This window comes from Elephas maximus, chromosome 25 (assembly GCF_024166365.1).
Source record: "Elephas maximus indicus isolate mEleMax1 chromosome 25, mEleMax1 primary haplotype, whole genome shotgun sequence".
Taxonomy (NCBI): domain Eukaryota; kingdom Metazoa; phylum Chordata; class Mammalia; order Proboscidea; family Elephantidae; genus Elephas; species Elephas maximus.
The window spans coordinates 52466066-52480566 of record NC_064843.1 but is presented as its reverse complement, the minus strand read 5'-3'; the positions used below and the strand labels follow the sequence as shown (position 1 = coordinate 52480566).

At 41.9% G+C, this 14501-nt stretch overlaps 1 protein-coding gene across 1 annotated transcript in view; it reads right to left on the bottom strand.

Annotated features, from left to right (window-relative positions):
- The window catches only part of SPTLC3 (serine palmitoyltransferase long chain base subunit 3), a 179854-nt gene that overhangs the window by 34447 nt on the left and 130906 nt on the right, over positions 1–14501 (bottom strand). The window contains exon 9 of the mRNA XM_049868957.1: positions 7319–7445. Coding sequence (XP_049724914.1) covers positions 7319–7445 — 127 coding nt within the window. The remainder of the gene's footprint in view (positions 1–7318; positions 7446–14501) is intronic.

Below are 14501 nucleotides of genomic sequence, written 5' to 3'. Positions count from 1 at the left end.
TCTTCTCTTAGATAAGTGCTGATATTATTTCAACTCAGTGACATCAAAATTGTGATAATCATGGCAGGAAAATGAGTAGCCAAAAGAAGGGGAATAATTACCGTATAAATTCAAGTAGACTTCACAGGTATTATAGGAAAAGCAATTCTTTCTAAGTTGAGGATATGAAACATTTTATTGTAAGTTATTCCCATTATACATCAATGCTTGGTGGTGTTGCCCACTGAGGATCTCATTTCTTGCTATACTGATTCTACCTATTGAAAATGCACTGAAGCGATACATAATTTAAATAAATACTATGAATACTACCTTGTCCATCCTAAGGGACAGGAATTATTAGAGAATTGTTGGTATCTGTGTCAGATACCTACTAACAAATCAAATAATATAATTAATGTTATGACCATGAGCTTTTAATGACTTTACACACTTCTAAAAGTTATTTTTTTTTTAAAAGTTATATGAAAGCATAGGTTTAAGGGACAGCCTGTTTTGAGGCACATGCATTTCATAAAGGCAAAAAGGTCTTTGCTATTCTGATATCAAAGCACTTACAGGTGTTGAGGAGGGACATGGGAGATGCTTGTAGCAACCCACTCCCTAGGGTTGATGAATTACAGGGGTTTAAAGAAGTGGATCAAACTGTACAGAAACATAAAGGGATAATTAGGGACAGGTGGGTAATTTTTTTCAGCTATCAATGGCATTATAATTAGTATATGCAGTGAAACTTGCGGAACTTAACGGAACTGCCTTGTTTTTCTGGGTCTCACAAATTTTCCCCCTTTGACAGCATGCAGTTTACCACTTCCTATCACTCTCTATTTTTTTTTTTTTTTATCACTCTCTATTAGTAGAAAATACTTGTGTTTTCCTTCTCTGACAGGTTTCCCCCTTACACAGGCTCTGACTTTCAAAGGTTTTACTGTAAAGGTAATGAACAAAACTAAACATGGACACAGGCAAAATTCCAAGGAAGCTGCTGACCTTGGCGATCAAGTCCAGTTGCTCAGGTGGCTGACATTAAGTATTTAGGGATTGTGCTCAAGCTTTTTGATGAAAAGATAACCCTGGACAGATACTTTATCAGCATTCTGCATTACAGCAAATACACGACCAGTGGCTTAACGCATTTCTTGTCGACGCAACTTGAAAATATATATTGAAGGCCTACTATGTGTCAAGCACTAGTGATATAAAAACAATCGCTTCTAGCCATAAGAAATTCACAATCTTTTGGTGCCTGATGGGAGGGAAAGGATGACTACAACGTCACTGCACAGCAGTGGTTTTCAAAGTGTGGTCCAGAGACCAGAAGCATCAGTGTCACCTGAGAGCTAGTTAGAAATGCAACAAGCATTTCTGAATCGGAAACGCTGGGGGTGGGGTCACCATCACGTCAGGTGATTCTGATGCAAGCTTAAGTCTGAGAACCATATTTACATATGAAGGAAAGAAAGCAAGTGAAGGCTTTTATGCAAGGGGAAAAGTAAAAAGGACAGAAGATGGAATTTTGGAAAATACAGAGAAAGGAGACCTAGCAGAAAAGGTGGAGGCAGAACAGACAGAACAATAAGAGAAAAACTGGAAAAAGAAGAGCATCTCCATGAATACGAGAAGATCATTTCAAAGAGAGAGAATGGTGACCAGTAGACATACACTGCACAGAGGTCAAGTTAAATCTGACTGGATGAGAGGCAATTGAGTAGGTGGACAGGAGTGACCTTGAAGAAGCAGTGTCCATGGAGCAAAGGGGTAGAGAACAGGCTGGAGGAGTGGAACACTGAGCAGGAAATGAGTTGGAAGCAGGGGGAAGAGGCCCCTCTTTTGAGAAGGTTTGCAGGAATGGCAGGGATGAGATTCAGTGACTGTTTAAAGAGGAAGAAGGGGTAAGGGAAGGCTTTTTAGGAGAGTAAATTGGACAAGTTCATGGTTCAGAAAAGGGACCAGTGCCTTTAGAAGGTGGAAAGGAAAGGGAGAGATTCGAGAACAGAGAGCTAAAGGAGAAAGGATTGTTCATTTGCTTAAACAAGGGGGAAAGAAAGATTCAATAATTCAACAAATATTTGTTGAGAATTTATACTTGCCAGGCACTGTTCTTGGTGCAGTGAATAAAATTGCAAAATACTTGTTCTCCTGAAGTTTATATTCTAGTGAGGGAAGACAAAGAGTAAGAAGATACATATATAATTTGTCAGGCGACCTTGAATGCTATGAAGAAGACACAGCAAGGTGAAGGGATCAGAAGCACAAGGTGCGGTATTTAGGATAGGGAGGCTTCCCAATAAGGCTCAATTTGAGCAGATGCCAAAGAGAAGTGAGCCAGTGGATTGCGCAGATATTGCTCAGTGCTGGAGGGACCAACAAATGCAAAGGCCCTTTAGCAGGAACTGTGCTGTGTGTTTTAGAACAAGTGAGGAGGTCAGCTGTCTGGAGTGGACTGAGCAAGGGAATGGCAGAAAATATGGGGGACTGTATCATGAGAAGCCTTGAAAGATACAGTTTGGGTTCTACTTTGAGTAAGAGGAGAAGATAGAAATTTCTGAGCAGAGGGATGACATGGTCTGAGTTACATTTTTTTTAAAGATGATTCTGGCTGCTGTGTGGAGAAGAAGTTATAAAAAGTCAAGAATAGAAGTAGGGAGGATAGCCAGGAGGCTGCTCTATTCATCTAAGTGGAAGTTGATGGAAGTGGTGGTGGAGATGGGGAGACATGACCAGATTCTAGATATACATCAAAGGAATTGCTGCAGGATTTGCTGGTGGAGTATGTGTAAGGTCTGAGAGAAGAGAAAAATTCAAGATGGATAAAAGCCATTGAAAAAATTGGAGGTGGAAGGGAAGAAAGTAGAGGAGTTAAAAATAATAGTTACTGTTAACCTTTATTGAGTGATTACTATGTATCAACCAGAATGCTCCTTAGAAGTGAGGATGGAGAGACTATGACTTGCTTATATTGGACACATCATCAGGAAAGAGCTAGAAAGGGAGATCATGTTTGGTAGAGGGCCAGCAAAAATGACGTAAACCCTCAATGAGATGGGTTGACGCAATAACCAAAACAATGGACTCAAATATACCAACAGTCGTGAAGGTGGCACAGGATGGGGCAATGTTTCCTTTTGTTATATCCAAGGTCAGCACCATGAATCAGTGCCAAGTCGATGGCAGCTAACACCAACAATAAAACTATCTATCAGGCATTGCGCTAAGGTCATTATATACGTGTGTGTGTATATATACATGTAAAACATCATTTAGCCCTCACTACAGCCTCAATTTATGAGGAAGGAACTGAGGTTAATCATCTTGGATTGGAACTAGCAGTCATGGGACTAGCAAGTGGAATACAGGGGACCCGTTCCCATGTGGTCCGGCACACACCCTTAACCATCCACACGATATAACCTCTGTTTTCTTTGTAAAGGAGAAGGTTACCCAGAGTTAGGGAAAAGGGGGGAAGGCAGGGCCAAGATTGGGAGTTCAAAGAGAATATTGACTGATTAATAGAGATTTAAAAAAAATAATAGCAAGATAGCTGTTGACAATGCTTTCTTTAGGGCAGACATTTGTATGGCTTGGGGCTCACTCTCCTGTGGTTGCTCATGCCATGTTTAGATGAAGAAAATGACCAAGCAACAATCATTTTGGACCTTTTCAAAAGTGATTCCAATCACTGAGAGGCCCAATAGCTCAGTAGTCCTTTCAGCTGCCACAGTGGGTGTGGAGCTGATTGCCGGCTCCCAGTCCTATGACATAAACATCCCTGCGATCTTATGTAGCATAAACACTGACCTGAAATCTAGCAGGCCGGTGAGATGGAAGTTGAATCATGACATATTTATTAAGCTGAGCACTGGGTTTGACACTCATAGGAACGCCAAATTAATTCAAGACACATTTCTTGCCCTTCAGGGGCTTATAGCATTGGTTTGGTCAAGGGGACCACCCAGCATCCATTAGGATGGAGAAATCAAATCTCCACTTTGGGCTTGCTGTACCACATGGAGTGACAGGCCAGGAGATGAAAAGGGCCTCGGTGCATGTGGAGTACATGTACAGCTCCGGCTCTCGGCCTGTGTGCGTTGGCTCTGTGAGCAGCCCGGCTGCAGGGGGAAGGTGGCTGTTTGTGCATAAACATTGTCATTTCACTGGGACTGCTATTTCATCTTAGAACTTTGGCATCAAAGGAGCACTGACCTTATTCCTGTAGCTTGCCTTTCTTTGAAGCGTATGGCTTTGCATTGCAGATTAAAGTGAAGACATTCATCAAGGAACAGATCTGGCCAACCGCTCTCCAATCTGAACTCAAAACAAAGCCTTCAAAGGCTCCAATCACAGTTGCAGCCAGTGGGCCTGGGATGAAGGCTCAGAGCTGGTCTCCTTTTTCTCAGACCCCGTAAAGCAGCTCTCACGTGACTACAGTGCATCACTTTGAGCTTTGGGCAACCTTACCCTGAAAGCCAGTTTATCTAAGCAGAACGGGGTGAGCTAATATAGTCCTCCCAACCTGGCTGCTTTATTTAAAGCAGGCATTGTCGTAAATGAGGTCTGCGTGATAATTCACTGTGTGCCTTTGAATTCTTCAAAAGATGTATCACGCCGGTCTACCTGAAAGCTGGCTCATGATTCTATCAATTTTCTTTTCTACTATTGTTCATGCCTTTGAAAAGAAATTGTGCTGTCTTTCTCACCGGTTCTCTGATCTTTGCTCTAAGAAAACATACTGTACATGTAGCATTCTCTGTTATTATTATTGCTTTTTTCTAAAGTGACAAGAAGAAGAAAGTGAGAAACTTTAACTGGGATGTTAAATAAAGTAAAAAAATAATTCTGTAATTATAAGGCTACACCAGAGGATGAAGAAAATGCTTCCCCCCAAAATTGGTAATAGATGACCGACCAGCCAAGGACAAGCTATTATATCTTTAAATCTTTCTGCATGTCTTTAGCTGTGATAGAATGAACAGAGCGAGTCCTGTCTGTGAAGAGGTGACAAGCGAATCCAGAGGAGGGAAGGCAATGACTGTAAAGTTGGGACCATTTAAATCAACTGATTCTGCTAATATATACATGAAAAGGTTTAAGAAATCAGTGAAAATCCTTGTTGAGACATAGGCTAATTTTCAGAATAACATTTCTCTAGTCACTTATCTTTAAAATAAGATTAAAGGATAAGACTGGATGTTACAGGTCAATGAACTTAACTTGTATTTTGGCTTAAATCCCCAACTGATTTTCAGTTAAATGCTTGAAGTTTAAGAAGGTATTCATATGGCTTTGTGAGAAGACACTGGTTTCAGATAAGCAGGAAGGCGCTCAAGTAGGAATGGATACAGCTCCGTTTCTAGCATCACTTTTAAGAAGGTTGAAAGAGACTTGCTTACCCAATATTCATGTTCTCCCTTAATTTGCCTACCCTCCCGTGGGAATTGCTATGTAATTGGTTTTTAACCAATGGGCTGTAAGCAGGGTAACAAGTGTCACTTTGAAACTGATGATGCTGTCTTTCTTTCTCCATCTTGGTGACCATCATAGAGGCTATGAGTTGAGATGGCTGAGCCTCAAGCTAGAAGCAGCCAGAGTTCCTACCCCCATGAAGGAGAGCTGCACTGAGAGTTGTCTGATTCTATGAGACTTGGTGCATACAAGAGATAAACCTTGGTTACGTTAAGCCACTGAGATTTCTCAGGGTTTATTTGTTATGATGGCATAGCCCAACTTTTCCTGACTAATACAGGACCTTGGAGGACATCTAGTCCTACTTCATTTCTACAGTAAGAATCCTTTTTATAGCATTCCTGAGAAGCAGTCTAAATACTTCTTGAACATCTCAAGAATAGTAGGAAATAACAGCAGCAAGTAATACATAATGCTTACTATGTAATTGTTTCCAGACACAATTTTAAGTGTCTTTCATGGATTAATTTACCTATATTTCATAATAATAATAACTCATAAATAATTATTTTCCTCATTTTACAGCTGGGAGAACTGAACACAGAAAAGTAACTTGTTCAGGATTGAACACATAAGTTACTTGCCTAAGGGCACACAGCTAACAAGGAACATCAAAGGGGGTCAAACCAGGGGAGCTGGCTTCAGAATCTCTGACCTTAACCATTGCACTATGCTGCCTCCCTAGACTGGATTCTTATTTCCTTTTTAGACAGACCATTTCAATAAGCCACGGAATCATAAAGACAAACCTAGAAAGACCTTAGAGATCAATCAATCTACTCATTGCATTTTACATGGTGGAAAACAGTCACCTTGTAGGCCATTTTCTTGATTTAGTGAAAAAAGGAAGGTTCATCCTAGAGGTTTTCAAACCAGTGTTTGGGGAGCACTAGGGCTCAGGAGAAGGGCCTTAAAGGCTGTTGGTATGGCAGTGGGTAGAGATACTACTTCACCTAGACCAGCCCTGCTTCTATATAGTAGACTTATGAGTGAAACTTGTACATGGATAATGTATTTTTCTGCTTCAAAAAGAGTAAAAAATGATGGGTCTCTCCATACTTCTATTGAAATAGTAGGCTTGGAGGGTTTCATTGGACAATGCGGGGTGAAAGTCAGCTGGAGGTGGGGGTAGATTGTACAGCACCATGACCGGTTCTGGGGTCAGGATAACTTGCTCCTTCTGTAAATGAGCGTATTAGCTTGACTCACAACAAGAACTACCTTATTCATCACTGTATTCCCAACTGTGTGTGATGTATAGTAGACGCTCATAAACTTTATGGGAAAAGTAGAAGAAGAGTTCCAAGAGGCATTCATTGATTAAAACAATTCTTAGAAACAAGATTAAGTTTGTTTGGGATGAACAATGTAGCACACTCTATCTCTGGTGACCCAATGTCAAGGAAATAGTGGAAAGTTATCACTGTGTGTGTTCTGGCCATATAGTCTCAAACGGTCGGTGGTGGATTTCCCTTTCCCAACCTCTGGCTGGAAAAACAAGCAAATAAAACAAGGATTAAAAGAGTGGAAGTATTAAATTGATTAGGTTGTCTCAGAGAAACACAACTGACAGCCCCAAGCAAACATACACCTCTATTTGCTTCATTTTAGCACACAATATTATCCAAACTTACTGATCACATTGAGCTGAAGTTGAAAGTTTTCTTTGCTTTAACAAAGGTTTCTTTTTTGCTGACAGCAGTTTTAGTACATTTAGCACATGATTTGATTTATACACTGGGTTATATAAAAGAAAAGAATGTATTTGAGATGGGGGGAGATTGGTGGGGCATAAGAGAGAGGGAGGTCTGGGAAAGGAGTTCGTGGGAGCTGTGCTCACAGCTGAACCTCTTACCTTGTGTGGTCCCATCCATTCCCATGAGGAATTTAATCGATCTGATGATTTGCTCTGATACTGGGGGACTCATAGATGTGGCGTAAACAGCGCTATGTGAGTTAACCCGTAAGTAATCCACGAGGTCCTTAAACAAAGGGGAAACCCAAACAGAAGGAATATCAGTCTCAGTCTTGGTGGTGAGAATCATATCTTCTCCTTTCCACTTCCATCGTAGCAAAAGACATTTAATCCTAGCATCTCAAAAGATGAGTATAGTTTGGCTTTCAGTGGACATCACCGAACTTTAATTTTTCTATCATTCTATTCCAGTCTCACCCACAATAACCCAGAAGTTATGCAAAGATAGAATTCTGCAAGTTTGGAGTTGAAATCTGTAAGCCAAAATGAGATATATAAGGAAAAATGATTACTCAAACCTTTTTGATCACTTACTATGTGTGAATACTGGTTTAGCATTCAGAGGTATCCCAAGAATACAGGAAGTGTGTCTTTACCTTGAGAATATTATATAAGATTGTGCCCACGGAAAAGTGATAGTAGGAAAAGTAACAGTACATGCAAACTAGTATGTACAACGGGGCAGTGAGATTAGAGAGGAAAGAAAGAGGGCCTCCCTAGTTGGATCAGGGAAGGCTCTAGTCAGGTAGCGGAAGTGACTAAGCCTTGAAGAATGAAGATAAAAAGGAAAAGAAAATTTGTGTGTGTGTGGGTGGGTGGGTAGGTGGAGCTGGCAGAAGGAAGAGGCTGATCAAAGACACAGGAAGTAGAAAAGCAGGTGACATGCATAGTAGATTGCTCTAAAAAAATGTGGCTGTAATTCTTCCTCTCTTTGTACCCTTGCACTTCTACAATTTAACTGTGCAGTTCCTTCCATCAAGAGGTGGATGAATTCAGGTTGGCCTTGTGACTTGCTTTGACCGATGGAATGTGGCAGAAGTGATGGTACATTAGTTGAGCCTAGGCCTCAAGAGGACTTGAGTGTTTTTGTTCTCTCAGAACCCTTCTCATCTGCCATGTAAACAAGCCTTAGCTAACCTGCAGGAGGATAAGAGCCAGATGGAGTGAAAATGAGCCTTCACAGCTGAGGCCATCCATCCTAGGCCAGCCAGTCCCCAGCTTACCAGCTGAGACTGTGACATGAGGGTAAACTTAGCTGTGGCCAAAAGAACTGTCCATCTGAGCCCAGTCTAAAATGTTGATGGGTAGAATCATGAGCTAAATAAATGATAGCATTTTTCGTTACTAAATTTTGTTTTTTTTGTTGTTGTTGTTGAACAGAAAAAGTAACTGATATAGCATGTTTGGAGAACAACAAATGACAGACTGGAGGTTAGTGGGAAATTAAACCAAAGAGTAGGTTAGGACCAGATAGACGTAAAGGCAAGGAGTTCAGAGTTTATGCTTTGGGCAGTTGAGAACTATTGGAATTTTTGTGCAACACTATTTGGAGTGCTGATCTACTACATAATTTTGGTCTTCAATGGTAGGAACAATTCTTCACCTATATGCTTGACTCCTGAGGCCCAAAGAAAACTCCCAGGTAAGTCAGCAGAGAGCCCAAAAGAAGCTCCAATAGTCTAACACCGCAATGGGGAGCACCTTAAGGTTGGCATCTGGGTTTGCTTAGTCCCTGCTGGGCAGACCATCTGTGGGCCTGCTTGTACTGGCACACGGCCTGGGACCCTCAGGATGCCCTGTAGAAAAGCTAATGGGCTGATGACAGCTCTCTGCATTAGCAGTGGGACCTGTGATGGACCAATCACTTTCTCTTTGAGGGATAGTGACAGAGCTTAGAATGCCACTTAGGTGCCTTCCCCAATAATTCCCACTTTACAAAGGTGATCTGAGAGAAGGTCTCAGGAAGTGGAAAAGAAGCGCTGACCTGTAATCCCCAAGAAGGATTCTCTGCTTTGGGCAGGCCCATCCCCTGCTCCCCTCCTTCAGTGGCTATATCAACCACCACCTCTGAACATATCCATTCCTACCCAAATCCTGGGACCACACCCTGCCCCTCACTTCTCCATCTCTCTTGGGGTAAGTGTGGGGCATGGTTGTTCACAAATGCTTTAAAGATTCGTAATTCACCTCCTCAGTGAAGGAGGTTGCCTGACAGGATCCCTCAACCTGACCCACAGGAGGAACAAATCGCTCTGCATTTCTGTTCTTCCTGCCTCCTTCAATGCATCCTTCCTCCTAAATCCCTTCTCTCTTCCACTCTTCCTTCTTCCCTGCCTTCCTTTCTCCCTCCTCGCCTCCTTCATTTCAGAATCTTTGTTTTTTTGTTCCTTCCTTTCCGTTTATCCCCTTTCCTCCCCACTTTCCCTCCCTGTTTTCATTTCAAATCCTCCATTCTAAACCTTTTCTTCCTCTTCATTCTAAATCAGTCTCTCTCCCTCCCTCCCTGCCTTTCTCCCTTCTTCCTTTCCTCCCCCCTTCCCTTTCATCTTTTCTCCCAAAAAGTATGTAAGAAGGACTTACATAGGGCTATGATGTGCATATGTGCTGATGTCCAAGAGGGGAGGGGGATAGAAAGGGACCACAGGCTAGACCCTGGCATCCATTATCCATTTATATAATTAAAATTGAGTTTCTGTATATTCTGTTGTTTAATGAATCTTCTAAAAACTATTGGGTGGGCTTTCACCAAATTTGAAGAGTTTGTGCTACAGCTGCTAACCAAGAGGTCGGCAGTTCAAATCTGCCAGGCGCTCCTTGGAAACTCTATGGGGCAGTTCTACTCTGTCCTATAGGGTTGCTATGAGTCGGAATCGACTGGACGGCAGTAAGTTATATTTAGGTTCATCGCCCGATTTTAGGTACTGGCTGCACAACATTCAGGATTCACTTTGGGTAAACCCAGGGGCATTGCAAAAAAAGAGGTGGCCATTTTCTAGGGTAGCTGCAACCAACCTGTCCTTCACAGTCCTACATTCAGTGCTCCTCCATGACCAGCAGCAGAGATTTTTTATTTTATGTTGAGAGTGAATGTCTCCCTGCAGAGTGCTGGGGAAGCCAAGTAGAAGAGTGGGGTGGAGTGAAGGGATCAGGATGATGGAGGCTCATGTGGACCAGTGTCAGAAAACAGGTGTTTCAAGGAAATGATTTAGCCTTAAAGGATAGGTAGGTTTGGATGGATGGAGAGGAAGGAGAAAGACACGGGTATGTGCTAAAATTAGGAATGAGGATGGTGTCTTGTCAGCAAAGAATGGAGGAGTCAATTGGAAGTAGTCGGAAAAGCTAGTGCTTCTGATCCCCTTGAGGGAGGCTTGATCCAGGAATTACAAACACAGTCTCTGGAATCTGATTGCTTGGGTTCAAACTGTGACTCTGTTTTGTGACCTGGGGAAACCCTGGTGGTGTAGTGGTTAAGAGCTATGGCTGGTAACCAAAAAGGTCAGCAGTTCGAATCCACCAGGCGCTCCTTGGAAACCACATGGGGCAGTTCTACTGTCGTATAGGGTCGCTATGAGTTGGAATCAACTCGAAGGCAACAGGTTTGGTTTTGTTTTGGTATGTGACCTGGAGCAAATTACTGAACCTCTCTGTGTCTTACTTTTCTTGAGATAATAGCAATACCTACCTCAAGTCATTACGAAAATTAAGTGCATTAAGACATATTAGTAAAATGTCTGATACGTAGTGAATACCTGATGTCGTTCACAATTATTGTTAATAGATTGCCAACTCAAAGATTCTTAGAACTGGAGTATTTTGCGGGTACGTCACTGGGTTTTTTAAAATACAAAAAGCCCTCAAAATGTCTTTATTCTACCTCCCTCATTTTGCAGAAGGTTTTTTTTTAATGTACTAAGGTTGAAACACTAACCCACATTAGCATGCCCAGACATCAAACCAAAGATTTCAATTCCAGCTCTTCCTCCATCCTTGTTGAGGTGGTTGCAGTAGAAATGGAAAGAAAGGAAAAGAGAGGGAGATTGAAGGATTCTGAAGGGGCAGACAGGGCTAGAAGCTAACACCATAGCTGATATTCATCGCTGCTTGAGGTTCTGTTTTAAGAACTCATTAACACATTTAAGTCTCACAATAATCCTATTGTTTGGGGACAGAGAGACACAGAGAGGATCAAGGCAACTTCTGCTTATCCTGTGGTTCTTTTCCTAATCCACAGGAATTACTCTTTTTTTTTTTTTTTCTTAATTCCTGATACACTCAATTTTATATAGTACTAAATCACAGATGAATCATATTATTCTAAATATGTTTCGTGTCTATTACTCTCGTTTCTCCAAGGAAACGGAAACCTTCCTGAGGGTAGGGATGGAGTTACTCACTTCTCTCATAGTCCATAGTGGTGAATACTTAGGAGGGACTTGGTAAAAACTTACGGTGTAATGGAAAGCAAAAGGGGTTTCAGGGACAGAGGATGGCGAGAGTCTCTGACAGACATTAAAAAAAAAAAAAAACAAACCTAGTTGCTGTTGAATCAATTCTGACTCATGGTGATCCCACGTGTGACAGAGTACAGCTGTGCTTTATAGGGTTTTCAATGGCTGATTTTTTGGAAGTAGATTGCCAGGCCTTGCTTCCAAAGCACCTCTGGGAGCTCTAACCTCCAATGTTTTGGTTAGTAGGCAGGTGCATTAAGTTTTTGCACTACCTAGGAATTCTCTGAAGAAACCAGGGGTACTAAGCTGCATTCTTAGGAATGAATGTAGCATATCCACTTGGTCTTGAGGCATCCCTGATAAAGATCAGCTGAGGAAAGAAACCAAAGTTCCTTCAATTCCTATAAAGGCTCTTTTCCCAATGTCCACATCCCCCAGTTTTCTTTCATAAATTTAGAAATTTCATAAAGTTAAGGTCATGAGCACTCTTAGTATGGGTAAGTATCTTATCAGTGGGATATCACTCCCTTTTAACCTAAAGACTGTCTTGCCCATAATTTTATCTCTTCTAGACTGAGCCTGCTTCCTCCTAGAGCCTACATTTAAGGACAGGGCTAATTTGCAAGCATGGCTCAGAGACTGGGGCTCTGTGAGTAATTTCTGGAGAGCATCAAGGAAAGCCTTGATTCCCTCCTTTTGTTCCCAGACTAAGTGCCATGAGCCAAGAATTAAGAGTTGACTTTGGTCTTTTGCAAGGTGAGTCTGGGTTGTGTCTTCCTTCAGGGTGGGTTAGAAGTCTCCTCATACTGAGGTTTCCAAGTTCATTTGTAAGTTTGAAATCCTGATTCGTTTCTGTATCCATAGGCCTACAGTTCAAGGGCAAGGGTGGCTTTTCTTGAGGAACTCAGACAGGAGGGTCTTAGAATAAACATCTTGATGCTCATTCCACAACCCTCATTTACTTCAAAGGGCCGTTAAATACAGCCAGGGCCAGCCCACAGGGCAGAGCTGCCTTCTGTGAGGGGCCTGCCTTCGCCTGGTGTGCAGGCTTCTGAGGCTAATGCTCACCCCAACCTTGGCTGCCCTGCTCCACTTTCCTCCTCCAGAATTCCAGCCACACAGCTAATCAATCATGAAGGCTGCCTTTGTTTCATGTATTGACAAGCCTCTGGTTTGTCTGTGGGGGCTGTGAAAGCCAGTAGTTAGCACCAGGCTTGCAAGAGGACACAAGGTCCAGGAATAGAGAAATATTTGGATCATAGAAACTGGGATCTGCAATGTTGACCACATTGCCTCAGCAACTGGATAAATAAAAAAATAAAATAAGAATAAGAAACCTAGCCCCATCAGCTCAGGCTTTCTTCAAAGAAGCTGTTCATGGCATGGGGCTCTGACGGTAGAAAGAAGTAATGACCTGACATTTCACTTCAAAGGTCCTGAGGGCTCCAGGTTGGTCTATTCACAGCTCATCTACAGCAGCTCCAAACTCAGTGAGAAAGACAGCAAAATCTTGCCAGTTCTTAAGAGACTGTTTTAGCAGTATTCTTAGGATGGGAGGAGAAGGGCGCACCCAGGGCAGTACACTCCGGTAAGCAGAGATGAATTTGTAGCACATTTTGTGAGGGGGAGGCTGGGGCCAAAACAGAAACTCTACTCTGTGGAGATACCTTAGCACCAAGCCAATTTTTTTTTTCTCCCCTGGTTTATTGCCAAATACTTTTTTCCTACCTGACACATTGGGTTGCTAATAGAGCTCTAAGCTTGACCTATTCTACAAAGATGTCTAGCGTCTCCTAAACACTACTATTGGGCTGTTAGAGCCAAACATCCTAAACACTGTTTTTGGGAATATACTCCCTCTATCACCAATGTTGACATTGTAATTTTAAAAAAACAGAGCTGAGCCAGACATGCTCATTTTTTTTTTAGACTTTTAGACCCAAGTGATTATGTCCAAATCTTAAGATCCATTAAGAACCATTAACATAGTGAAATTGAAATTATTTCGGGTTTCAGAAAAATTTAAAGTCTCAGGGTATACACTTTAACCTTCTTTTTTTAGCGTTAGTTTTGTTGCTTTTCTATCCATTGGTACAAAATCCTTGATATCTTGCAGTAATAACATTTTCCCAATCTTACGTTCTTTCAGTTAAAAAGCATAGTTTAAAAATCTTCACAGAATTATTCAAAGTTTAGGGGGATAAAAACTATGACTTAAAGTGAAGCAAAGAGAAAGATGAAAACCTAAACTTATAAAACCTAAACCTCAAGATAAAATTGGTTCTCAAATTTTCAAACCATGATTCTTCAATGGAATCATTTCTTGACTATTACCAACAGTTACATTAGTGCACGCTTGTTCGAAAAACAAATTTGGAGCTGAATTGCAGAGAGTTGACACCAGAAAAAGTAAACAGCAAGTGAGAGCAGACATATCTATATTCCGTTAAGTCATGGGCTCATTAGGCTGGAAGGGAACCGTATCCTATCTGCTGTCACCACAGCCGCAGGAATCCCTGGGCAGTGCGAACAGCTAAGCGTTGACATGAGGTTGGGACTCGAGCCCACCCAGACAAAGTTGGGGTTTGAACCCACCCAGACGCACCTCGGAAAACGGGACTGGAGATCTGCTTCTGAAAGATCACAGCCATGAAAACCTGAAGGAGCACAGTTCTCTGCACACATGAGGTCGCCATGAGTTGGAATCAAGCCCACAGCAAAGGATAACATCGTAGCCTCACCAAAACCATCCCAGATAGGTGTGTATCTGATTGTTTTCGTTTTTAAATCCTCAGGGAACAACACATGCACTTTCTCAACTGCCGCCTTAAATC